Source organism: Suricata suricatta, chromosome 1 (assembly GCF_006229205.1).
Source record: "Suricata suricatta isolate VVHF042 chromosome 1, meerkat_22Aug2017_6uvM2_HiC, whole genome shotgun sequence".
Lineage (NCBI taxonomy): Eukaryota > Metazoa > Chordata > Mammalia > Carnivora > Herpestidae > Suricata > Suricata suricatta.
In genome coordinates, this window is record NC_043700.1 from 13,929,596 (window position 1) to 13,954,317 (window position 24,722).

Consider the following 24,722-nt stretch of genomic DNA (forward strand, 5'->3'; position numbering starts at 1 on the left):
TATTATACCTTTATTTTTTCCTTTTATAGTTTATTATCAAGTTAGTTTCCATATAACACCCAGTGCTCATCCTCAGAAGTGCCCTCCTCCATGCCCATCACCCCTTCTCCCCTCTACCCCACCCCATCAACCCTGAGTTTGTTCTCCGTATTGAAGAGTCTCTAATGGTTTGCCTCCCTCCCTCTCAACTAGTTTTCCCTTCCCCTCCCCCAAGATCCTCTGTTAAGTTTCTTCTGTTCCACATATGAGTCAAAACATATGGTATCTGCCCTTCTCTGCCTGACTCATTTCACTTAGCATGACTCCCTCAAGTTCGATCCACATTGCTACGAATGGCCAGATTTCATTCTTTCTCATTGCCACATAGTATTCCATTGTATATATAAACCACATCTTCTTGATCCATTCATCAGTTGTTGGACATTTAGGCTCTTTCCATGATTTGGATATTGTTGAAAGTGCCGCTATGAACACTGGGGTACATGTGCCCCAATGCATCAGCACTTCTGTATCCCTTGCGTAGATCCCCAGCAGTGCTATTGCTGGGTCATAGGGGAGTTCTATTGATAGTTTTTTGAGGAAGCTCCACACTTTTCCAGAGCGGCTGCACCAGTTTACATTCCCACCAACAGTGTAGGAGGGTGCCCGTTTCTCCACATCCGCACCAGCATCTACAGTCTCTTGATTTCTTCCTTTTAGCCACACTGATGGGCATGAGGTGGTATCTCAGTGTGGTTTTGATTTGCATTTCCCTCATGATTAGTGATGCTGAGGAACATTTCATGTATCTGTTGGCCATCCGGACATCCTCTTTGGAGAAGTGTTTGTTCATGTCTTTTGCCCATTTCTTCACTGGATTATTTGTTTCTCAGGTGTGAAGTTTGGTGAGTTCCTTATAGATTTTGGATACTAGCCCTTTATCTGATACGTCATTTGCAACTATCTTCTCCCATTCTGTTGGTTGCTATTAGTTTTGTTGATTGTTTCCTTTGCAGTGCAGAAGGTTTTATCTTGATGAGGTCCCAATAGTTCATTTTTTTGCTCTTGATTCTCTTGCCTTTGGGGACGTGTTGAGTAAGAAATTGCTGCAGTTGAGGTCAAGAAGATTGTTTCCTGCTTTCTCCTCTAAGGTTTTGATGGTTTCCTGTCTCACATTCAGGTCCTTTAACCCTGTTGAGTTTATTTTTGTGTGGTATAAGAAAGTGGTCTAGTTTCATTCTTTTGCATGTTGCTGTCCAGTTCTCCCAGCACCATCTGTTAAAGAGGCTGTCTTCTTTCCTTTGGGTGCTCTTTCCTGCTTTGTCAAAGATTAATTGGCCATATGTTTGTGGGTCCAATTCTGGGTTCTCTATTCTATTCCATTTATTTATGTGTCTGTTTTTGTGCCAATACCATACTGCCTTGATGATGACAGCTTTGTAGTAGAGGCTAAAATCTGAGATTGTGATGCCTCCCATTTTGGTTTTATTCTTCAATATTACTTTGGCTATTTGGGATCTTTTGTGGTTCCATACAAATCTTAGGATTGTTTGTTCTAGCTTTGGGAAGAATGCTAGTGAAATTTTGATTGGGATTGCAATGAATGTGTAGATGTCTTTGGGTAGTATTGATATTTTAACAATATTTATTCTTCCAATCCATAAACATGGAATGTTTTTCCATTTCTTTGTGTCTTCTTCAATTTCCTTCATAAGTTTTCTATAATTTTCATCATACAGATCTTTTACATCTTTGGTTAGGTGTATTCCTAGGAATTTTATGGTTTTTTGTGCAATTGTGAATAGGATCAGTTTCTTGATTTCTCTTTCTGTTGCTTTACTATTGGTGTATAAAAATGCAACCAATTTCTGTATGTTGATTTTGTACCATGTGACTTTGATGAATTCATGGGTCAGTTCCATGTAGAGTACCATGTCATCTGCGAAAAGTGAAAGTTGGACTTCATCTTTGCCAATTCTGATGTCTTTTATTTCTTTTTGTTGTCTGATTGCTGATGCTATGATTTCCAGCACTATGTTAAACAACAGTGGTGAGAGTCGACACCCCTGTCGTGTCCCTGATCTCAGGGGGAAAGCTCTCAGTTTTTCCCCATTGGGGATGGTATTAGCTGTGGGCTTTTCATAAATGGCTTTTATGATGTTTAAATAAGTTCCTTCTATCCCAACTTTCTTGAGGATTTTTATTAAGAAAGGGTGCTGTATTTTGTCAAATGCTTTTTCTGCATCTATCAGGAGGATCATATGGTTTTTATCCTTTTTTAAATGTTTTTATTTATTATTTTTTTGAGAGAGAAAGACAGACAGACAGCGTGAACAGGGGAGGGTCAGAGAGAGAGGGAGACACAGAATCTGAAGCAGGCTCCAGGTTCTGAGCTAGCTGTCAGCACAGAGCCCAACGCAGGGCTTGAACCCATGAACTGTGAGATCATGACGTGAGCCAAAGCTGGACGCTCAACCGACTGAGCCACCCAGCCCCCATATCTTTTTTTTTAATGTGATATATCACAATGATGGATTTGTGAATATTGAATGAGCCCTGTAATCCAGGAATGAATCCCACTTGATCATGATGGATAATTCTTTTTATATGCTGTTGAATTTGATTTGCTAGTATCTTGTTGAGTATTTTTGCATCTGTATTCATTAAGGATATTGGCCTTTAGTTCTCTTTTTTTGCTGAGTCTCTGTTGGGTTTGGGAATCAAAGTGATGTTGGTTTCATAGAATGAGTCTGGAAGTTTTACTTCTATTTCTATTTTTTAGAATAGCTTGAGAAGAATGACTATTAACTCTGCTTTCAATGCCTGGTAGAATTCTCCAGGGAAGCCTTCTGACCCAGGGCTCTTATTTGTTGGGAGATTTTTTGATAACTGATTCAATTTCTTCACTAGTTATAGGTATGTTCAGATTTTCTATCTCTTCCCATTTGAATTTTGGTAGTGTGTGTTTGTTTAGAAATTTGTGTAATTCTTTTAGTTTGTCCAGTTTGTTGGCATATAATTTTTTATAGTATTCCCTAACAATTGCTTGTATTTCTGAGGGATTGGTTGTAATAAATTCATTTTCACTCATGATTTTGTCTATTTGGGTGTTCTCTCTTTTCTTTTTGAGAAGCCTGTCTAGAGGTTTATTGATTTGATTTTTTTCAAAAAGCCACCTCTTGGTTTCATTGATCTGTTCAACTGTTTTTTTGGATTCTATATTGTTTACTTTTGCCCTAATCTTTATTACTTCTCTTCTTCTGCTGGGTTTGGGGTGCTCTTACTGCTCTGTTTCTAGTTCCTTGAGGTGTGCTGTTAGATTTTGTATGTGTGCTTTTTCTAGTTTCATGAAACAGGCCTGGATTGCAATGTACTTTCCTCTTAGGACTGCCTTTGCTGTGTCCCAAAGAGTTTGGATTGTTGTATTTTCATTTTCATTTGTTTCCATATATTTTTTAATTTCTTCTTCTTCCTGACTGATCCGTTTGTTCTTTAGTAGGGTGGTCTTTAACCTCTATGTTTTTGGAGGTTTTTCCAGACTTTTTCCTGTGATTGATTTCAAGTTTCATAGCATTATGATCTGAAAGTGTGCATGGTATGATCTCAATTCTTTTGTGTTTATTGAGGGATACTTTATGACCCAGTATGTGGTCTGTTTTGGAGCATGTACCATGTACACTCAAGAAGAAAGTGAATTCCATAGCCTCAGGCTGTAGAGTTCTAAATATATCTGTCAGATCCATCTGGTCCAATGTGTCATTCACGTCTGTTGTTTCTTTAGTGATTTTCTGTCTAGTTGATCTATCCATTGCTGTAAGTTAAGAATTAAAGTCCCCTGCAACTAGCATATTCTTATCATAAGATTATTTATGTTTGTGAATTTTTCATGTATTTGGGTGCTTTCAAATTTGATGCATTGACATTTATAATTGTTAGCTCTTTCTGATGGATAGACCCTGTAATTATTATATAATGTCCTTCTTCATCTCTTGTTACTGCCTTTGCTTTAAAGTCCAGTTTGTCTGATATAAGTATGGCTACTCCAGCTTTCTTTTGACTTCCAGTAGCATGGTAGATATTTCTCCATCCCCTCACTTTCAATCCAAAGGTGTCCTCAGGTCTAAAATGAGACTCTTGTAGACAGCAAATAGATGGATCTTGTTGTTGGTTTTTTTTAATCCATCCTGCTACTCTATGCCATTTGATTGGAGCATTTAGTCCATTTACATTCAGTGTTGTTATTGAAAAATATGAGGTTAGAGTCATTGTTTTCTCCTTAGAATTCCTGCTTGTAGTGATATCTCTGGTACCTTGTGTTCCTTGCAACATTTCCCTCATAGAGTCCCCCTTAGGATTTCTTGTAGAGCTGATTTAGTGGTGATGAATTCCTTCAATTTTTGTTTGTTTGGGAAAACCCTTTATCTCTCCTATTCTGAATGAATGATAAAGGATTCTTGGCTACATATTTTTTCTGTTCATCACATTGAAGATTTTCTGCCATTCCTTTCTGGCCTGCCAAGTTTCAGTAGATAGGTCTGTAACCACTCTGATAGGTTTCCTTTTGTATGTTAGGGCCCTTTTATCCTTAGCTGCTTTCAGAATTCTCTCTTTATCCTTATATTTTGCCAGTTTCACTATGATACATCATGCAGAAAATCAATTCAAGTTGCGTCTGAGGGGAGTTTTCTGTGCCTCTTGGATTTCAATGTATGTTTCCTTCCCCAAATTGTGGAAGTTGTCGGCTATAAATTTTCAAGTACCACTTCAGCCCCTTTCTCTCTCTTCTTCCTCTTCTAGAATTCCTATGATAAGGATATTGTTCTGTTTGATTGCATAACTCAGTTCTCAAATTCTCCTTTCATGCTCCTGGATCAGTTTATGTCTCTTTTCTTTGGCTTCTTCTTTGTCTATAACTTCTAATTCACCTATTCTCCTCTCTGCCTCTTCAATCCGTGCCATGGCCACCTCCGTTTTATTGTGCACCTCATTTGTAGCATTTTTTAATTCAATATTTTTAAGGTCCATAATCTTTGTAGCAATAGGGTCTCTGGTGTCTTCCATGCATTTTTCAACCCCAGCAATTAATTTTATGACAATTGTTCTAAATTCTTGCTCATTTATGTTGCTTATATCTGTTTTGACCAATTCTGTGCTGTGACTTCTTCCTGGAATTTCTTTAGAGGAGTGTTCTTCCATTTCATCATTTTGGCTGGCTCTCTGTCTCTTGTCAGTTTTAAAAGCTTGTTATGGGCTCTGCAACTGTGAGTTTTGCTATATTTAAGGAGGCTCATAGACTGTCCAGGCCTGTCTGTTCAGGAAGTGTTCTTTTAATGGTGTCCCTTGGTCTCTCTTGTTGAGACATTGGTTATTTTATTTCCCTACTCGTAGTGATATTTGGGACTCTCCACCATGTGTACTTTGGCTTGTTTCTTGAGGTAGCCCTGGAAAGGAAAACAGACAAACAGGGAACAAAAGCATACAAATGCACAAACAAATCAAACAAGCAAACTGAAAGGAAAAACAACAACAAGAACAATAACAGTGACAAAAGACAAAGGACAGTCTAAAAGCATAAATCCAGAAATCCCAGCTACCAATAAAGAGCAGGGTGGAGGCGGTGCTGATGGAAGAGCACATACAAAGAGAAAGAAGGGTGAGGAGAAAGAGAAGTTGAACATTGACTAGGCAGAGAGACTAAAAGGCTTAATTCATAGAGAAAAGGGGGAATACTACAGGAGGTGAGGAGAAAAAAGAAAACAAACCAGAAAAACCCCAAAACACGAAGATAATGTTACCCAGAGAAACTATCCAGTCTCATTATTTCAGAAAGAGAGGAAGGTAAAGACACGGAGATAGAACATGCATCCAGCAAATGGATTAGATATGCCGGTTTATGCAAACCTATAACCAGAATCCCTGGTCCAGAGGAGGGGAGAGATAAGAACGACATAAGGGAGAATATGTCTGAATAGCAAGAATTGATCTAGAGTCAATCAGGGCAGTGCGTCAGTGCTGGTCTTGGGAGAGAGGCTGTTTCCGAATCCAGGCTCCAGTAAGAAAGCAGCTCCACAGCGCGGATGGGGGTGGCTTGGTGTGGGCAGGGCTCGCCTCCACTGCATCCCCTGGGCCAGTCCCTGAGGCCCCACCTTGGTGGTTTTGAAGAGAAAAATGGCGACCTCCCCCCCCCCCCCCAACCAGGTATTGCTAGTCACTCATTCTGGTCTGATCTCCCTGTGTCTCAGGTGCAGCCAAGGTGGGCCGCGTTCTGTGTCCCGCCCCCGGCCTTGTTTCCACGTCTTACTCCGTGTGCAGTAATGATACTTGAACCCGAGATGTACTCCTGCAAGCTGGGCACTTCCTACCGGGGGATCGAGTAGGGGACTGGTTCCTCCTGAATCCAGTTGCCACTGTGATCCCTTGCGTACAGTCTATCCTGGAGGGAATTTCTGAGCCCAGGGCACCCAGGCCAAGGAAAGCTCTGCAGTTAGAGACAGGATCACTCTCCAAAAGCCTGGTGGTTAGAGATGGGATGATACGATCCAATCCTGCTCCATCCCAGGCCACATTTGTTCTCTCTTCCAGGGACCGTTCTAAGATTCCCCAGCTGCTCTTTTTCTTCTTTTTGTCCTTCCGCAGAGGAGTCCCTCCCCTGCATGCCTCCGTGTCTCAGCCCATTTTTATCTTCCTTGGTTCGCAATCATGCACCTCTGAGGCTGTCTTCTTAGTGGACTCCATCTCTTTCCCTCCCAGACTCTTGGGGTTCAGAGTCCTTTGACTTCAGCCCTTCTTCGTTTGAGAGATGCAGGTGGGAAGTACAGAACTTCCTACTTCTCTGCCATCTTCCATATTCGGAAGAGGGTTTCTAAAACACTGCTCTCCTCGCTCTGAAAGCTCTTCCCCACCTCCCCCTGCCACCCAGTGCCTGTTTCTCAGGAGCAAAGGCGGATAGGATTCAGAAGGCGTGGGAAGGAGGAAATAGTGATTGGGATTCTTCCTCTTCCATATGCTATGTCTTTGGTGTTGGAGGCTCTGAACTCCCTCTGTTGTCTCCTCCAGGCTTCAGGAAATGATAGTACAAGCATGTGGTAGTCTTGTTGAAAAGTCAAATTAAACGTGGTGAAGACATAGCTAATTTATCTTTTCTTTCTTTCTTCCCATCTGTTCCACTTCCTTTTGTTCATGGCTACGGAGGGGGCCTGCTGAAGTGCTGAAAGAGAACCCCCCTCCCCCAGGTCCTCTGTCACCCAGCTAGTCATTTGTCAAACCCTGCTCCTTTCCACAAACGCTCCTGCACCTGGCTTTTCCAGCCCCTCCCTGCTGTGCGAGGCTCTGTCCAAACTCAGGGATCTTCTGACTAGTGTCTCATAACCTCAGCAGTTTATCCATTCATCCATCCATTCATTAATTATCTGCTATTTTGTGGTAGACTTCATTGCTGCTCTAGACTTTGTTGAAAGACTCCAAAAACTAAGAAGACTCAATCCTGCCATTCTGCTTAGCTTGCACCCCAGTCGGAGAACACTTGCAAAGAAATTATGACACCACAGTGTGACTTGCTTTGTAATGAATGAAGCGATAAAGGAATATGCAAGCACGAAGGCCTCACAGAGTCCAGGCCATGAAGGGTAGGGGCAAGTTCGCTAGATAAAGTGCGCCAAGGGGCAAGCCGCACCTAGGGCCCGCGTCCGAGTTGAGAACGGCATGGTCACAGTGCTCAGCTGAGGTCTGATCTGGAACACAGATGTGAGGGGACGTCAAACTAGAAATGGTTGGAGGCTGAATTTGGAACTTAATTCTATAGGAATGAAAGCACAAGGGTGGGTTGTAACCGGATGAGTGACGTCATCAGCCTGGCTGCTGCCCAGGGCTGCTCACAGGAGGCAAAGGGCAGATCGGAGGGGGGATCGGGGGGCCAAGAGCGAGATCCCACCCAAAGGAGACAAAGGACGAGGTTCCATCAGGAGCGCGAGCGAGCGAGCCCCCTGCCACCAGCTCTGTGGCTCTGGAGCAGAAGGCTTCTTCCTCGGTGTTTCTCCTGTTTTCTCTGGAACCGTCTGTGCACGGCCTGTGGCAACCGAAATGCTTTGTTCCACAGAACTGAGAATTTCACTCTGCTCAAAAATGGAAGGAGTGAAATGACTATGTTGTGAGTTCAATGAGGACAGCAATGATGTTTTTCCTTCTGTGTGTTCCCAAAGCTTTCACAGTACCTGGCTCAAGAAATCTTTGATGGGCTGGCCTCACCCCAAAGGCATTAAGAAGGGCGTATTGGTTTCCTGGGACTGTTGTGACCACTTTCCACGAATTAGGTAGCTTCAGAACACAGAGGCACGGTCTCTTGGTTGTGGAGGCTGGTAATCTGAAATCAAGGGGTCCGCAAGGCCACACTGCCTCTCCCGGCTTCTAGAGGTGGCCGGAGTGCTTGGCGATGCTCAGATTGGATGTATATCACTCTGGCCTCCGCCTCTGCCGCCCGTGTGGCCTTCTTCCCTGTGTCTCTGGATCTAAATTTCTCTCCTTTAAAAAATTTTTTTTAATGTTTGCTTATTTTTGCGAGACAGAGTGCAAGTCGGGGAGGGGCAGAGAGGGAGACACAGAATCTGAAACAGGCTCCGAGCTGTGAGGGGCTTGAACTCTGGAACGGCAAGATCATGACCTGAGCCGAAGTCAGATGCTCAACCGACTGAGCCACCCAGGCGCCCCTAAATTTCTCTCTTATAAGGACACCAGTCTTTGGAGTAGTGCCACCATAATCCAGTATGACCTCACCTTTCTTGATTACATCTGTAAAACTATTTCCAAATAAGGTCGTGTTCATAGCACCAGGGATTAGGGCTTGGACATATTTTTTTTTAAGCAGGCCAATTCAATGCATAACAAAGGATGTGGGGATGTGGTGTGTGGATTGTTCTGTCTCTAGCAGCTGGAACTTTCTCTGGAGGGACTTGTCCTACTGGCAGGATGTCCCCAGGGCAGCTCCAGAACTTAGAGAATTGTACCACATGGTTGGCATGCTCTTTAAAAAAAAAAAATTAGACTCCTCCGTTCTTCAGATGTTTGAGAACCGACTATGTGCCAGCTCCTGAGCCAGGACCTAGATCCGCAGCGGTAAGCCAGACCCAGGCCCTGCCCTGATAAAATATAAGTAATTTGTGTTTTAAACTTGCCAAGAGTATAACAAACTCTGTTGGCAATTACGTGACTAAAAGTTTGTTTGTTCTTGTTTTTTAAAAAATGAAAATTAATCATTCTTTTGCCAAGAGTTAAGCTAAGATTTACAACTAGGAGAACATTATTCCATACAACTATACCTTATCTGCAAGGGCTTCTGGCAAAAGTGTGAACCCCCATTTGAGGTGCCCCAAATCTGAGCAGAGCAGGGGGCCAGGCCCGGAAGCGAGGCCAGGGGGCTCAGGCAGGGGTGAAGTGAGGTGAGCTGCCTGCAGCTCCTTTCTGAGGGCCAAGTGACAGGCACTATGTGTGGCCTTGCCATGAGTCAGGCCACACTGAGTCCTCCCGAATCACTTTGGTGACCTTTGGGATGGCCACAGTGATGCTCCGTAAGGGCTGGTCGTGGGCCCGTGAGCGTGCTGGGCGGCACAGAGACAGAGCAGCATATGGCGTTCAGGCAATTACCTCCGCACTGTCGTTGATCAGCCCTTGTGTCTTTGGGCCGACACACCATCTGCTTTCCTTCCTGCAGGCTGCGGGGCACTCACAGGGGACAGGGTGTTAGTGGCCCATCTGTGTGATTCAGAGGTGTGGCCTTCTAAGCCACGTTGTCCAATAACTGTCGGCTTTATTATGGGTGCTGTGGTCTTTGTTTTTTAAGTGGACTCTACAGCCAGCGTGGGCCTGAACTCACCACCCTGAGATCAAGAGCCGGATGCTCTACCTGCTGAGCCGGACAGGCGCCCCTCGCAGCTTTGCTGTAATAAAGGCGACATTTCCATCTACCAAACCCTGGGTCTACCTCAGTTAGATGCAAAATTAATTAGGCATGGATGTCAATTATTAGGGTCCCCGCAAATCCTGACATTCTAAAGAAGGGCAGGAGGGAGAGGGGCAAGGTCTCTGCTGCCAGAAAACTGTAATCTAATGAGATGAAGAAGAAAAATCTAATTGTTCCCATATTTAGCATGCAAAAAAAAAAACCCCATGTAAAATAGAATATGTATGAATTCAAGGAAATAGAAATAAAGTATTTGGGCTTTATGGTGGGGAAGAGCAGTGGTGGGCGCAGTTATAAAAATGAGATGAAAATGCAACAAAAGGGGAAGTCATTTATGCATTCAACACATATCCATCAAGTATTGCGAGCCAGGCACTTGCTAGGTGAATAAGAGACACTGTCACTACCTTTCTCAGTGGAAATTCCGGCTCCAGAGAGCTACAGGGGGGCGGGGGGGGGCGTGCAGCTAGTGTGGAGAAGGGGGGGTGTACAGCGGGGGCCCAGCGTAGTCACGGGGAGGATGCAGAAATGACACCGTGTTACACATCCAGTGCTGTGTGGCCAGAAGTACAAAAAATCCACATTTCCGCAGTATTTTTTTAAGTGTTTATGTCCAACAGAATCATTTTCACGTTTCCCTCAAAAGTCAGGATGCTTTGCAAGGAACCATCTGGGGACGCCTGGAAATCCACAGGCAAAAAGAATGTGGTAGCATCACTGCCTCTCACCACATACAGGAAATTAGGTCAAAGTGGATCATAGAACCTAAGTAGAAGTTGAAACTGTAACACTCCTAGGGTATGTGAGAGGAGTAAATCTTCACGATCTTGAGTCAGGCAGAGCTTTCTTAGGACACAAATAAGCACAACTGACAGAAAGACAAAAATTAATTGGACTTTGTCAACATGAAAAACTTGTGCCACAAAGGATACTATCAAAAAAAAAAAAAAAAGTGACCAGGACGCCCACAGGATGGGGAAAACAGAGTTTTTGCAGCACATATATCTGAAAAGGGACTTGCAACCAGAATATGCAAAGAATTCTTACTACTTGACAATAAAAGGCAAAAATCCAGTTTAAAAAGGGGGCAAAGGATCTGAACAAACATCTCCTCAATGATGATAGGTAAATGGCCTAATGGAACATGAAAATATTCCCAACATTATTCATCATTAGAGAATGCAAATCAAAGCCACAATGAGATCTCCTGTCCACTAGGATGGCTATAAGAATTAAAAACAAAAACCAAAACAAAACATGACTCCATGCGTCGGCGAGGATGTGGAGAAACTTGTGCCCACATACACTGTAGGTGGAAATGTAAAATGCCGCAGCCCAGTTGGAAAACGGTCTGACAGTTCCTCAAAAGGGTTACCATATGGCCCTGCAATTCCGCTCCAGGCGTCTTCCCCAAACAAATGCAAGCACAGGTCCCCAAGACCTCATACATGAATGTTCAGGGCACCAATATTCATAGTATCCCCAAAGTGAGAAAAAAACAAAGGTCCATCAAGTAAATAATGGATAAATAAAATGTAGCCACACCATGCAATGGAGAATTATCTGGAAATAAAAAGAATGAAGGACTGCTTCACGCTAGAAGGCTAAAAACCCGTTGTTGAGTGAAAGAAGCCAGCCACAAAGGACAACACTCCTTATTCCCTTGTAATGAATTATCTCGAATAGGCAAACCTGCTGACACAGGCCGGAACTCAGCGGCTGCCTGAGGCAGGGCGTAGGGCAGGAAATGGGGTCTGACCGCCTGTGTGCTGTGGACAGAGAGTCCTTTGGGGTGATGGAAATGTCTTTAAATTGACTGTGGCGACAGTTTAGACTGTGACTAAAGCCATTGAACTGCACACTTTAAGTGGACGGATTATATGGTATATAAATTAAATTTTGATAAAGCTATTCTAAAAGTAAATATGCTTAATATTTCAAAATTTAATCTCCCTTTTCCTTCTTCTCCCTTCCTCCATTCCTCTCTTCGGTCTCATCACCAAATTCTTATGCCTGAGATGGAATATGTTTAATCCATGGAATGAAGTATAATTAGATTTTCAGTTGGGTGATAAGAAAAGATAGCAAACCAAAAATGAAACATTCTTTTAATTTGTGGAAGTACAGAGAGTATCTGAGGTGTAAGCAGGCTCCTTAATGGGCTTTATTCTTTTTTTTCATTCAACACATATTTATGGAACATTTATTAAACATTTGAGACACTGTACTAGGCACTATTTTATGATTTCAAAGCAACAAGCACATGAGTGTCTTTTTCATAGCATGCACCTGAGACCAAGTTTCCCATGTTTTATAATAACCAGTCTCCCAAGGCTACACCTCCCTCCCTTCTAGCAAGTCGTTTACAAGAGCTGACTTTGGTCTATCACAAATTGCTTAAAAAGATTAAACACACAATCACATTTGGAAATCTCTTGATATTTACAGAAATGTAAAACACATTCTTAGGAAATTCATAAAATAGCCACATGTCTTGAACACTGGAGTTTTTTTGACAGCACTCTTGGGAACCTTAGACTCATAGGGATAGGGTGTAGAGAAGCCAAGTTTGCCCCCTTGGGTGCCTCGCTGGGCCTTGCAGATCTGCTGTGGTTTAGAGAGGCTTGGAAGCGTGACCCAGCCAGGACCGGTAGCCGATGGCAGTCCGATGGCCCCTGGAGAAACTGGTGGATTCTGAAATTGTTGTCAGGAGAACCCATCTGCCCTCAGAGTAAATCCAGACCTTCGGTCAGTGCTGAGGCCCCACCCAGATCCCCTGAACCCCTATCTCTGGAAGTAAGCCAGACGATGCTTACAACCCCAGGGAGTTTGCAAATGGCCGTCAGAGACTGAACTCAGAGGTCATGTGGATTACCAAATTCTCTTTTAAAAAAGTAGAAAGAGTTGGGACTCTATGATCAGGACTCTTTGAGGCTAGAAAGAATTCCCTGAGCCTGTTCTAATTTATGCTTAGCTCTTCAGAACTTAATTGAATTGGGTTCTGGAGATTAGAAATGGGTGGGGAAAGTAGCCATTCACCTCCTCTTTTAATGTAAGGACCCTTCCTTTCATTTACCTTTGGTATTTGCATGTCCATCCAATTATCTTCCCCCTGGAATTAGCAGAGTAGCAGCAACATAATCCAGGAGAAATCTACATGTGCTCAGATTTTACTCCAATGGAACAAAACACATTTCGAGAAAGAATTTTCCTGGGGAAACTAATGTAACTTTAAAAGAAAAAGGGAAAAAAATTCTAGCCAAATATTAAGCCACTAAAACATATGCATTGTTTTAGGAAACAGTTTTTTCTCCTTTCAGTGCTGAACTTTCTTCATTATTCACCAATACTCATGACTCCAAAAGTATCTAACTCTCATTCATCTATTCATGATTATTAACTACCCTTTGTCAGGCAAGTAGCTGAACTTGTATTCTGTAACTTGAAGAACTTAGGGATGAGTGAGGGGGAAATGATAGAGCAGGGAAGACGAGTGTGAAGACCCTCTTGCGTTTGATGACCCACTTTAACTTAATCTGCTAGGGAGATCTTTCAGGGATCCCTCCTTCAGGAAAGTGGGTGCCACCGAGTTCATCAGAACGCCAGCCTTTCCGGAGAAAGGGACACTTGAACAATGGACGCCCGTTTCCACAGCCACTGCCAATGTTCTGGAAGCACCGATTCACGTTCAGCCACATAACAAAGTCTGGTTTGCCTTCTAATTGATTCGATGACTTGCTGGCACTTTTAAAATACACCGCATCAATCCTTAGACATCTTTTGTGACGGTAAGTAGTGATCTTTTGCTCTCGTGATTCAAGGCATAGAGGTGCTGTGGGCCCTCTCGAATCATGGTGAGTGTGGATGCTCATTTCTCAAACACTGTATATATAAGGACTTCGTCATCCTGAGACCTCATGTGCTGTCTCCTCCTGACAGAAAAGTCTCTTTTGCAGATGTGCCCCATTCAGTGCAAACTCTGTTAATGCAATCATGTATGCACATGACTCCATCATTTGAAAATGCATTGATCCTTTGTCTTCCAAGGTTTCCTACAGCAAATCTAGAAGAACTAAGAACATTTCCACTCAGGCTCAGTGGCTCTTCTCAGGGGTTTCCCAAGAACTTAGGCCCCTGAGGTGGCATTTTGACCAAACTGTTTCCTAGCTAAATGGCTAATTGGTTGGTGACTAGGATTTGGTCCCATCGTGTTCACTCCTCACCCCACCCCCAGCTTGGGATTCTCCTCAGGATTCTGGGTCACGAAGGATGCACCAAGGATCAGCAAGACTTGCTCCAGAACTCCGGGTGCACAGAACTGCTTCGCGTGCCCCCATTCCCTGCAGTGCGCAGAGAGGGCTGCAGACACGTCCCCACATCCTCCGCACCAAGTGTGACGACTGTCGGACTGCAGCGATCTGTCGGGTGCTGCTACGGCCTACACTCCAGGGACCCAGAGCGTGGCGGGCAACCCATCCGGTCCCCGCACGTGCAGGGCCTGCCACGTGCAAGGCTCCACGTTGTGACCGACTTCGAGAAGTCTCACAGAGAGAAGCCCATGGCTACTGCAGGCTTTCCTCCTCAAGGCGAGGGAGGGCGCCCCCATCTTCCTCCTCATTCTGTGAGTTCTTCAGTCCTTAGTAATTTTGACTGTTGATCCAAGTTAAGATGTGTCCTCTCTGGGACTTGGAATAAAATGAAAAAAAAAAAATGTCCATGAGCTGGGTCACAAACAGATGACAGCTATTGATTTGATGTGGATTTCCTTTTTCAGTGCAGGACTGTGGCCGTCAACCCCAAGGATGGCTCCTGGGCGTGGACCGACCCAGACAAGGCCCTGCTCTGTGCAGGGCAGGCCACGGCAGGCCCGAGACTCCACGCGGGGGCCACGTTCGCCCCAGGGGCAGGCTCCTGCTCGGGCAGCTCACCTGAGCAACTGCACGAGAACAATGCAGAAAGGGACATACAGGTGAACCAATGAAAAGCTGGGATTTTCCTTATCTCCAGAAGAAATAAAGCTTGGGGTTTTTGGTGGGTTTTGTTTCGGGAAGTAGGGACTTTTCGGGCACCTGGGTGGCTCAGCCAGTTCAGCATCTAACTCTTGGTTTTGGCTCAGGTCATATCCTGCAGTTCATGGGTTCAAGGCCCCCATCAACCTCGGTGCTGACAGCTCAGAGCCTGGAGCCTGCTTCGGATTCTGTGTCTCCCTCTTTCTCTCTGCCCCTACCCTGCTCACACTCTCTCTCTCAAAAATAAACATTAAAGAAAACATTTTTTATGAAGTAGGGATTTTATGTATGGAATCATCCAAGAACAGTATATTTACAATTTTTGTGGCCTTGATTGTGTTAATGAAGCTATTATTCAAATAGAAAATGAAAACCATCCCGCCCTGGAGGCCCGCGTGGCCGAGTGTTTGTGGACAATGGCAGCAGCATCTATGCGAACAGCAGGAGGAGAATCAGGGCCAGAGTACAGCTGCTCGGCCGGACAGCCAGAGCCCAGCTCGCCTGCCCCTTCAGCATGCACATCACCCTGGACCAGGACCCATTGTTGGGCAGGGGAGCGATGCCTGCCACGTTGCACATGACATTGTAGACGTCCACGGATCTGATTGGAGCGGCTCTGAAGTTGGATTTGAAATCTGAAAAGGAAAGGCAAGCAAACAAGTTGTCACCGCCACTCCCTGGGAAGAAAAAGGCTGAGTCAGAACATGGGAATTACACTCGGGCTCCAGGGAGCTTTGGGACCTGAAATCAGCTCTGCTAATGGGGCGTGGCCATATTACCGTGAACTTGGAAGGGCATCTGGAAGGGGTAGAGCTTGCAAGAGGAAGTCGCTTCCTATGGCTCATGGAGATGAGGTTCTTTAAAAGACAAGACAGTCGACTGTCCTTGTGGGTAACTGTGGTCCCTTTCCGACAACAGAGCTAACCGGGCGAGGGAGCGGGGCATTTCCATTTTTACTGCTCGTTTCTGCAGAGCCCTGGAGAGCAGGTGTGGTCGCAGAAGGCTGACTGTCTTGCTGAGCTCCCCAAACCCAATTACACGGTATGCTTATCTTCCAGATCATTTATCTAGCAGGGACTGGTTGGCCAGGGGGTCCCACAGCCGCTCAAGAATGTTTGTTTATTTGTTTTCATTTTCCTGCCACATTGAGGTCTCAGGGCTTAGTGGACTGAGGCTGTGCAGCTCCCTCTGTGCTCGCTAACTCAGAAGCAACAGCAATGGTGTCTTAAAAAGCTCAGAAGATCGACTCGAAGTTCCTTGGGAGCCTTTCCCCAACAGGTAAGACAACTTAGCTGAGTGGACAGGAAGCACCCTGGTATTGGGGTTAGGGGCCCAGGCTGAGGCTCCAAGAGCCTGTGGTTCCGCCCAGAGGCGCCCTGACCTCCGAAAGGGACGTGGGCACGCGAAGGGTGGGGCTGGCCCTTCACGGTGTGGCCAGCACAGGGGGAGTTCAGCTGAGAGCACACCTCTCCTCCACATGACATTGTGGGTGGGCGGGGGGGGGGGGAGGGGACAAGGGGGCAAGGGGGACAAGCAAGATGCTGAATGCGAAGTACTTCTCTGTTCAGAGAGTGAGGGGAGGAGTTTAGTAACATACGTAGCAGTTTCCCTTTCGGGCCCCAAACCAGATCTCCATGGAGGTTGAATTCAGGAAGGAGATTTTATTCATCAGCAAAGGCCTCTATGCATGAGCTTTTAATCCATGCAAGACGTGGGAAAGAAATGGGTAGTGCTGGGGCTGTGAAGCCAAGTTTTCTACCTTAGAAAATAGTCCTTTATAATTGCTTTGCTAAAATGGTCACCCATACTTTATTTAAAAAGCAAACACCGATAGTGACGTAGTCCAGAAGTTTTAACACCAAATCCTGCTCTTAGGTTAACCCTGAAATTACAGATGGAGAAAGTTCTACTCAGGAAAGTCTGCCTCAGAGTCTGTTAGATCCAGGGCAACTGCCCAGGTGGATGGCTTTGGCTCACTCTGGAGAACTAATGTTGACTTCTTAACCTTAATAAGAGGTTAAGAGGCTCTACAATCAGCCCACAGCCGCTTACTAGTGGGACAGCCTCAGGAAATGGACGTGGAAATGGTACATAAACCATAGTTCCAGGTACGCTCTGTACGGCCAATAAATGGTAGCCGTTGTTATTAATAAACGTGTAAAACAGACACCCAGCCAGGGCAAGCCATGGACTGAAAATACGCACCCTGCACATTACCTGGGAAGTTCATTTTACTTTTGGGGCTGGAAGGATAAGGGACAAGGTAGCATCACCTCCTGGTAAAAACTCATGAAAATCCAGAGGCTCCCTGGAGGGCAGGACCGGGACTGCCCCAGAATCGGCCTTTTTTCATATGCAGGCAATTACAGGCAGGTGAGGCTGGTGACTTGTGCCCAGGGGAGAGTGTGCTGACGTACGAGAAGTCGGTGGAAAGGCTGTCCCTGGGATGTGGAAACAAATCTCCTCTCTCCTTCCAACTTGCCAGGGACCCAGATGTGATGGCCACACTGCCCCACCACGAGTACCCACGTCCTTTTCACGTGAGTGGGTGGGTGGGCGGCGGACAAGAGTAGGCCCAACTTATCCTTCCCCAGCCTTCCCTTTCCAAACATCCGGATCTTTAACACATGGCAGGAAAAATGGAAATCAAGCTCTACTGACAAAACAATATTAGAGAAGATTACCTTTTAACATCAAAAGCACGAAATTAAATCCTATGCATATAGATAGGAAGGAGTGTTGCGTTTTCTTTTCCATTCCATCTGGTTCATGGCTCCTATTTTGCAGTTTTGGGACTTCGGGCCCAATGAAGAGATGATCTAGGCTAGCATGAGAGCTTCTAGAAAATTCTTAAACAGCAAAATAATACCAGATCCAGCTGGGGAGGGCCTGGCCAAGCTCTGCTAACTCAAGGTGGCTGGGAATCCAAGGTATTCCCAAGAATGTAAATATTATGGACATGAAAACTGTTTCTCCCAAAGACAGGAGTGTCTGCGGTCCCGCCGCACCTGGCCACCTCGGGCTGCCCTCTGGGCCAGGCTGCCTGGCTCGCAGGCAGCTCACTGAATCTCACTCCTGCCGTCTTCTCTTGAAATATGGACTTCTCCAGGGCAAGATTAGGTTGTTCAAATTAGAAACTGGGATTAACCGGAGAGAGACTATCTTCGGAATTATTTCCTTTTCTTTTTGGCCAGGCGGACTTAGTGCCTTGTAAAGCTGAATCTGGGCAGCCGCAGTGATGCGCCCACAAAGCGAGAGGCACATATAATTAACCAGGAGGGATGTACCTCTATCTCGCAGTGCAGCTAGATGGCTATTAAAGGCCTCACTCTTAAATTTTCTTCCGCGTAAACAGCGTGTACAGCTGTTCAATCTTTGATGAGAACTGGAGCCAGAAACGTGATGGTTTGCGGGAGGCTCTCAAGGCTGTGTCGGCCTGGAAACATTTTTGCAATCAGCCCAGTCCATTTTCATCAGGGGTCATCTGTCTGTCTATAAAAGACTTAGGCTTTTAGTTTTAAAGGAGCATGTGATGGAGGCCTTGTTGATGGACAAACCCTCCCCACTGAATTTAACTTTCAGCTAATGCAGCTTTGAGTACTTTGTTTTAAAATTTTGGATTGAAGCTAAATTTGCTTCTGCTTTAAAATATGCCTGAGACCCTTCAACTGACAACTGTTCCTGAATTTATGATGTTACTTCTGTCTTCTAGGGAAGGAGGAGGAGATGCTTTTGAATGAAGGCCCTGATGTTTAATGTTCTCCCGCATAAAGCCCATGGCCCTGGAATGTCTCCAACCTAATCCAACAGTTGACCTCAACTAAGTCCTTATGGCTACATCCCTCATTCATTATGTTTTTTAGCTTTTTCGAGAATTAATGTTGACTTTAGTATAAGAGGTTATACCTGCCCCGCGGCTTGGCTGACGGAACGCCCGACGGCTGCCGCTGGTGGATGGCAGGCTGCCGGGACACCCCTGAACTCTCTCAGGCCAATGTGGGGAGCCCCGGAGGCACCCTATGAACTCTGCTGCTGCTGGTCCTGCTGCTCCAGGGCGTGGGAGCTTGGATCACATGTGGGGAAGGACCCGCACTGAGATGCCCCAGAGCCAGGGGCCAGGGGCGCCTGTGGCAGATGCGGACACTGACGTCTCCTCGTTCTCGGCAGCTCTTTTTGGTGAGTCGAGTGACCCATGGCAGATGAAAGGAGATGGGTCGACACACAGCTTTGTCTTGCTGCATCAGGAAGAAGAGCAGACCTTCCAGGCATGACCTATTAATTGTGAAGGGAAGTGCGTGGGCTGCCACATTCTGGTCTCAGTCTAGAAAACGGCATTTGGAATATGGATACCAGGGTAGATTTATTATATTTAATAAGGAGAGCGGTAATAAGTAGTAAGGAAGACCAGCTTGTCAGCCAGTCAACCGATGGCTGACGGCTGTAGAATGCTTCCTCACCTCTGCTTTTTTTTTTTTTTTTTTTTTTTTAAGAAAGATGGGGATATTTGGGTCATAGTATGATCTCCAGTGTGTGATGAACTCTTCTCAAATGTGAATTTACAGTCTTCTGTCAGCTAAAGCGAATGACCAAATAGACCATCTCCCCTCTCCTCCAGCCTTAGGAACTTATCTGGTCAGGGAAGAGCCATCCTAGTCATTCTGGCTCATTCTCAAAGTTGGTCTCCAGGTCACTTCCTAGCCTGGCCATGAGCACATCCCAGCTTCTGGTTGGGCCCTAAACCGAATGACCCCCACCGGAGTGGGTGCTCTAGACCGGGAAGAGCCCTGGAAGACTCAGACCTGTGAAGTGATCACATCAACTTGGAGACTCACAGCTGTCAGCACGCTGGTGTCTGATAAGCCTTCCTGGACGTCAGATAGCTGTGAAATAACGTTTTGATGAATTAAGTAAAAAATGAATCACAAACATGTGGAATACATTTTCTTCACTGCAGTCAAGGCTTAGAATTTACAAGGAAAAGTATTTGGCCACATTTGCCAAACCTAAGAGGCATTTGAAAGCAAGCCAGCATGCAGACCAGCTGGACCCGCTCAGCTCTGCTCATAAAGAGGATTCGCAGAGAAAGCGCTTCAGCCTTTCCTAGTGCTGTCAGCCCCGACTGGAGACACTTCCTTGGGAATGGAGGACAGGAATTCGGTCAGTTCTTGCCTACCGGGTCCGAAGGCCAGGAAGATGCCCCTCATGTCCATGAGCTCATTGTCATAGCCATGCCACCCGTGCTGCCAGCCTTCTCTCTTGCCAGTGCTATTCATCCAAAACGGAAGTGTCTCTCGACTCTGGAACCAAGCAAGACAGTCAGTTACATCGCACCGTGTCCCGACCAACATGACACGTGGGCATCTGGCCCAGACTGCCACCCAGCGTGGGCATTTCCTTCTCCCCGTTCTCCACTGGGGTCATCCAGCCCCGGCTGGCTCACATCCTACTCCAGGTAGTTCGGAGCTCTGGAGGCACCCCGTTAAATTACCAGAGCACTCTGGTTAGAAAAGTATTTTCTTACACGGAGCTGAACTATATACCTTGTAATCAGTTTTAGAGCCACTAAATATATCATGTTAGAGACGGAAGGGATGTTAAAGTGGATCTGTGGTATCGTAAAAGGTGTATTTGGCTTTGGTCCCAGGCTCCTGGCCCAGGGCTCCTAAAGCCCCGGGCATGTCCACAGTGATAGGCGTCTGTTTTGTTATTTATAATGAGCCCCCTGCTCCCATAGAGGGTATGTGGGAACGGGATGACTCCCTGCAGTGGGGGGCTGGGCAGCTCCAGGAGGTCATTGAAGGAACCAGCCATGTATGGGGGGTTCAAACCTTCAGCCCGTCCCTCTGCTCTAAGACTGCATTAAGGCTTGCGGCCAACAACGGAGTCACCCGTACCTGCAGCGTGACCCAGTGTAAAAACCCTGGAGCACCGTGGTTCAGGGAGCTTCTGGATAACTGAACAAATTCACGTGCTGGGATGGCGGTGACCCCAACGAGAGCCTGGGTGCTCTATGCCCCTCACCCTCCAGACCTGGCCCTATGTGCCTCTTCCAACTGGTTGTTCCTGAGTTGTATCCACATCATGAAACGAATCATAAACAGCACATTTCTGAGCCCTGTGATTCATTCCAGTCAATTATCAAACCTGAAAAGGTCTGTGAGAACCTGCCACTCTGTATCCAAGTAATATAAGTGTACGTGGCCTGGGGACCTTGGACTTGTGGCTGGTGTGTGAAGTGGGGGCAGCCTGGTGTGACTGAGCCCCTGGTGCAGGGGCCACTCCAACTCCAGGTGGTCGGTGTCAGGACTGACCTGAGAATTGCAGGGCACCCAAATGCTGTCAGAGAATTGCCGGAAAATACAGAGTCTAATCTAATCACCTCAGTTTTCTAGCAAAGCTGACCAAACCCAGAGTCTTCCCGCTTTCCTAGCTCCTCCCTTGGGGGCAACTGGGGATAAATATGTCCCCTCCCCGCAAACATGTGAAGAGGGCACTCCTGTTCCTCTTAGCCAGGCCTCCTGTGTCTTTTTCTTCCAGCGGTCTTCGTTTGGGATTCTAGAACCATCACTGTTCGGCCTCCCTTTCTCCCTTCAGAACCCAAGTTTTCTTAGACCATGGATGCCTGTGTGGGGGACAAACTCCTTAAAGAAGGTTTTGTGGATCCTGAGGAGGCTCAGGCCAGTTGGACGGAACCCTGGCCCTTCACTGCAGACTAACCATTCTTTCCTGATATTCCAGGCAGGGTTCGATACCACAGACATTTCAAATGCAGGAACTAGACGGACTGATCACCAAGGATGCATGGACCCAACAGGACCAGCAACTTACAGGTTGGCGCATAAGACTCGTAAGAGTTCCATCTTGGGGCATGTGGGTGGCTCAGTGGGTTGAGCATACGACTTCAGCTCAGGTCAGGATCTTGAGGTTCATGGGTTCAAGCCCCGCGTCGGACTCTGTGCTGACAGCTCAGAGCCTAGAGCTTGCTGTAGATTGTGTGTCTCCTCTCTCTGCCCCTCCCCTGCTCTGCACTCTCTCTCTCTCAAAAATAAACATTAAAAAATATTAGAGACTTGTAATAGTACTATGTAGTTAGTTAGTCAGGAGGTCACAATGACATTCCTTCATTGTCACCCCATCCCAGTGTGGATGATGTCATCTTCCGCACTGTAGGGTTGAAGGAACTAAGGCACAGAGAGGGTAAGGGTCACTGTTAAAGTCACACAGCTGTAGAGAGGCAGGGCTGGGATGGGAACCCAGGTCATCTGTCTCCTGGTCCTTGCACACCCCACAGTCAGAGGCCATGGCAGTGCCCCCGTCCCTTGTCTCTTCACTGGGTAGTGGCCAGTTATAAAGTATAGAAAAGTTTTACATTGGGATTCCAGTTTGCCAGCATTCTGGCTCCATGGTGCTGGGCAAGCTGCTTTTCTCTGCTTCAGTTTCCTCGCAGGATGTGAGAAGAGCTGCCTCCCAGTTTGGGGAGGAGGACATGACCGTGCTGCCTGCCTGACACATAATAGATGCTCAGTAAGTGGCCGCGGGATGGTCGCCAGATGCCGCTGGCGGTGGGGCGAGGCGCGCTGGTCCCGGGCGGCCGGGCAGTGATGGCTGCGGGCCCCGAGGTCGCCTCTGCCTATTTAGCTGTCATATCACATTGCACACCCATCCAGTCTCACCCCGTAAATCGCTCCCTGGCATTACCGCTTTCCAAATCACACTCTATCACTGCCTCCCCGTTTCCTGAATTTCCATCACCCCGTCCCTCCCTCTGCAGCTGCAGCTTGTATTTTTCCACAGGAAGGTTTTATGAACTTACTGCACTTCTAACCTGCCGTGTGGTTTCTGCTCTCTGGCCGTCCACGGCGACGGCCGCGGCACAGCCCAGAGCAGCCCCGTGCCGGCCAGGCTCCCGGCAGGGGTCCCCGCAGCACCCCATGGGACATTTGGTTACTAGCGACTTCACAGTTGATGACCCTGACGGGACATGTGTGCCCCATGACCAAGGGACCGACGAAAGGGAGACGAAGACCAAATACCTGATTTAAGAACTCCAGTCTTCATGCCACAAACATAAACATACAGCCAGGAAAGCCTGGGCCTGAAGGTCACTGAGGCTGTCTGGTCACAGGTGAGTGCGTTCTTTTTTATTAAAGTGACAAAGTTGTCCAGTGAAACAACTCTTCTTACTGACTTTAAAGAGTGAGAATGAACTGGCGGCTTACGCAAGAAGCTAACCATCTCCCCTAAGTGATTCACTGGATTATGTCATGTGCACGGCCTTGACCGCGAACAGGCGTGTTGATGGCCTTCTCCCTGTCCTTTCCTGGCGGCTTTCCCTGTCTGTGTTTTGTACTCCACTTTGTCATACTAAATGCACACATGCGAGGTCACACTGACGAATGCGTGTCAAAGGCCTCCCCGCCTCCTGAGCGGAAACCCCAGGCCACAGGTCCTCAAGCTCCTGGTTGAGGAGAACTGACATCGCCCTGACTCCACCAGGCCCAGGGACTGCCACACAGTACCACCTAGTGACGTTCTGGGAGGGCCCCAGACCCTCCAGATCTGGTCAGAGTGGAGATGGGATAGAGGAGTGGGGGGGGTGTGCCCATGTGGAAGGAGGAGGGGAACACTCCTAAGTTGGGGTCTCTAAAGGAGCTGGGCGGGGTGGGCAGCCAAGTCCCAGGGCTGCGGGAACAGGGGGCCTGTTGCAGTGTGTGGCGAGAGCGCCCAAATAAGGGGGCTGCCGGAAGTGGCACTTCTCCCTAATAAACAGGTGAGGGAGGGAATCCACTCTGTGAAGGCCGTGAAGAAACAGGGTCCCGCTGGCGAGGGGAGCGGTAGGTGAGGGTGGGCACATCCCTGGCCCCGTGCATGTGGGAGAAGGCAATGACTTAAGAGGCTGTTATTTCATTGCGCAAATTCAACAGCACGGACAGGGCCCCGAATCGGTGTCAGGCGCCCTGCTAGGCGCCTTCCCTTCACCTGCAGGAGCTTATCGCAGGGAGGAGAGAAGAGGGTTACGGCTTCTGTGTACTGATTCCCACGTGGCCAGGACACGTGGTGAGGCAGGATGTGGCCCCGGGTCGCCTCTGGCCCGAGCGTGTGCAGTACAGGCCTGTGGTGAGAGTCACCATGCGTGTATCCAGGGGGCCTCCATGGTGGCCATGCAGATGCCTCTGGCGGGGTGCGGCCCTGGGGTGCCCAAGGGAGCTCCAGTGGCAGGGAAGGCTGAGCCAGCCAGAGAGCCTGTACAGCCTAGGACGAAGGAGCAGGAGAGGGAAGCAGCCATGGGAGAGAAGATGTTAGCAGGAGCGAGGAGGAGAGATGACCTGGAGTTCTCTGCTCTTGGGGCCTGAAAGGTTGTGTCAGTCAACAGGGTGACCGGGCGTACGGTTTGCCCAGGACCGGGGCTGCCAGGGATGTAAGACTTCCGTTTTAATTTCAAAGTTATGTACTTATCTTAGAGTGCACAAGCAGGGTAGGGGTAGAGAAAGAGGGAGAGAGAATCCCACTGTCACCACAGAGCCAGGCTCAAACTCACGAACCATGAGCTCATGACCTGAGCCGAAACCAAGAGTCCAATGCTTAACTGACTGAGCCGTCTAGACACCCCAAGACTTTCAGTTTGAAAACCAGGATAGTCCGAGGCATACTGAGAGACGCAGGTCATCCTACAGTGAACACGGTCTTGGAAATTTAAATAAAACCTTCACCATGTGTGATTTGTTCAGAGCTTTACGGGACCCCTCCTCCAGTTGGTAGGTAGCAAGGAGGGGACCGTCTTT

At 47.0% G+C, this 24,722-nt stretch overlaps 1 protein-coding gene across 1 annotated transcript in view; it reads right to left on the reverse strand.

Annotated features, from left to right (window-relative positions):
* Positions 1 to 15,202: 15,202 nt before the first annotated feature.
* ENPP6 (ectonucleotide pyrophosphatase/phosphodiesterase 6) overlaps positions 15,203 to 24,722 on the reverse strand; it is a 114,439-nt gene continuing 104,919 nt past the window's right edge. Inside the window, exons 7-8 of the mRNA XM_029934385.1 lie at positions 20,114 to 20,237; positions 15,203 to 15,575 (exon numbers count right to left, since the gene is read on the reverse strand). Coding sequence (XP_029790245.1) covers positions 15,370 to 15,575; positions 20,114 to 20,237 — 330 coding nt within the window. The 3' untranslated portion in view covers positions 15,203 to 15,369. The remainder of the gene's footprint in view (positions 15,576 to 20,113; positions 20,238 to 24,722) is intronic.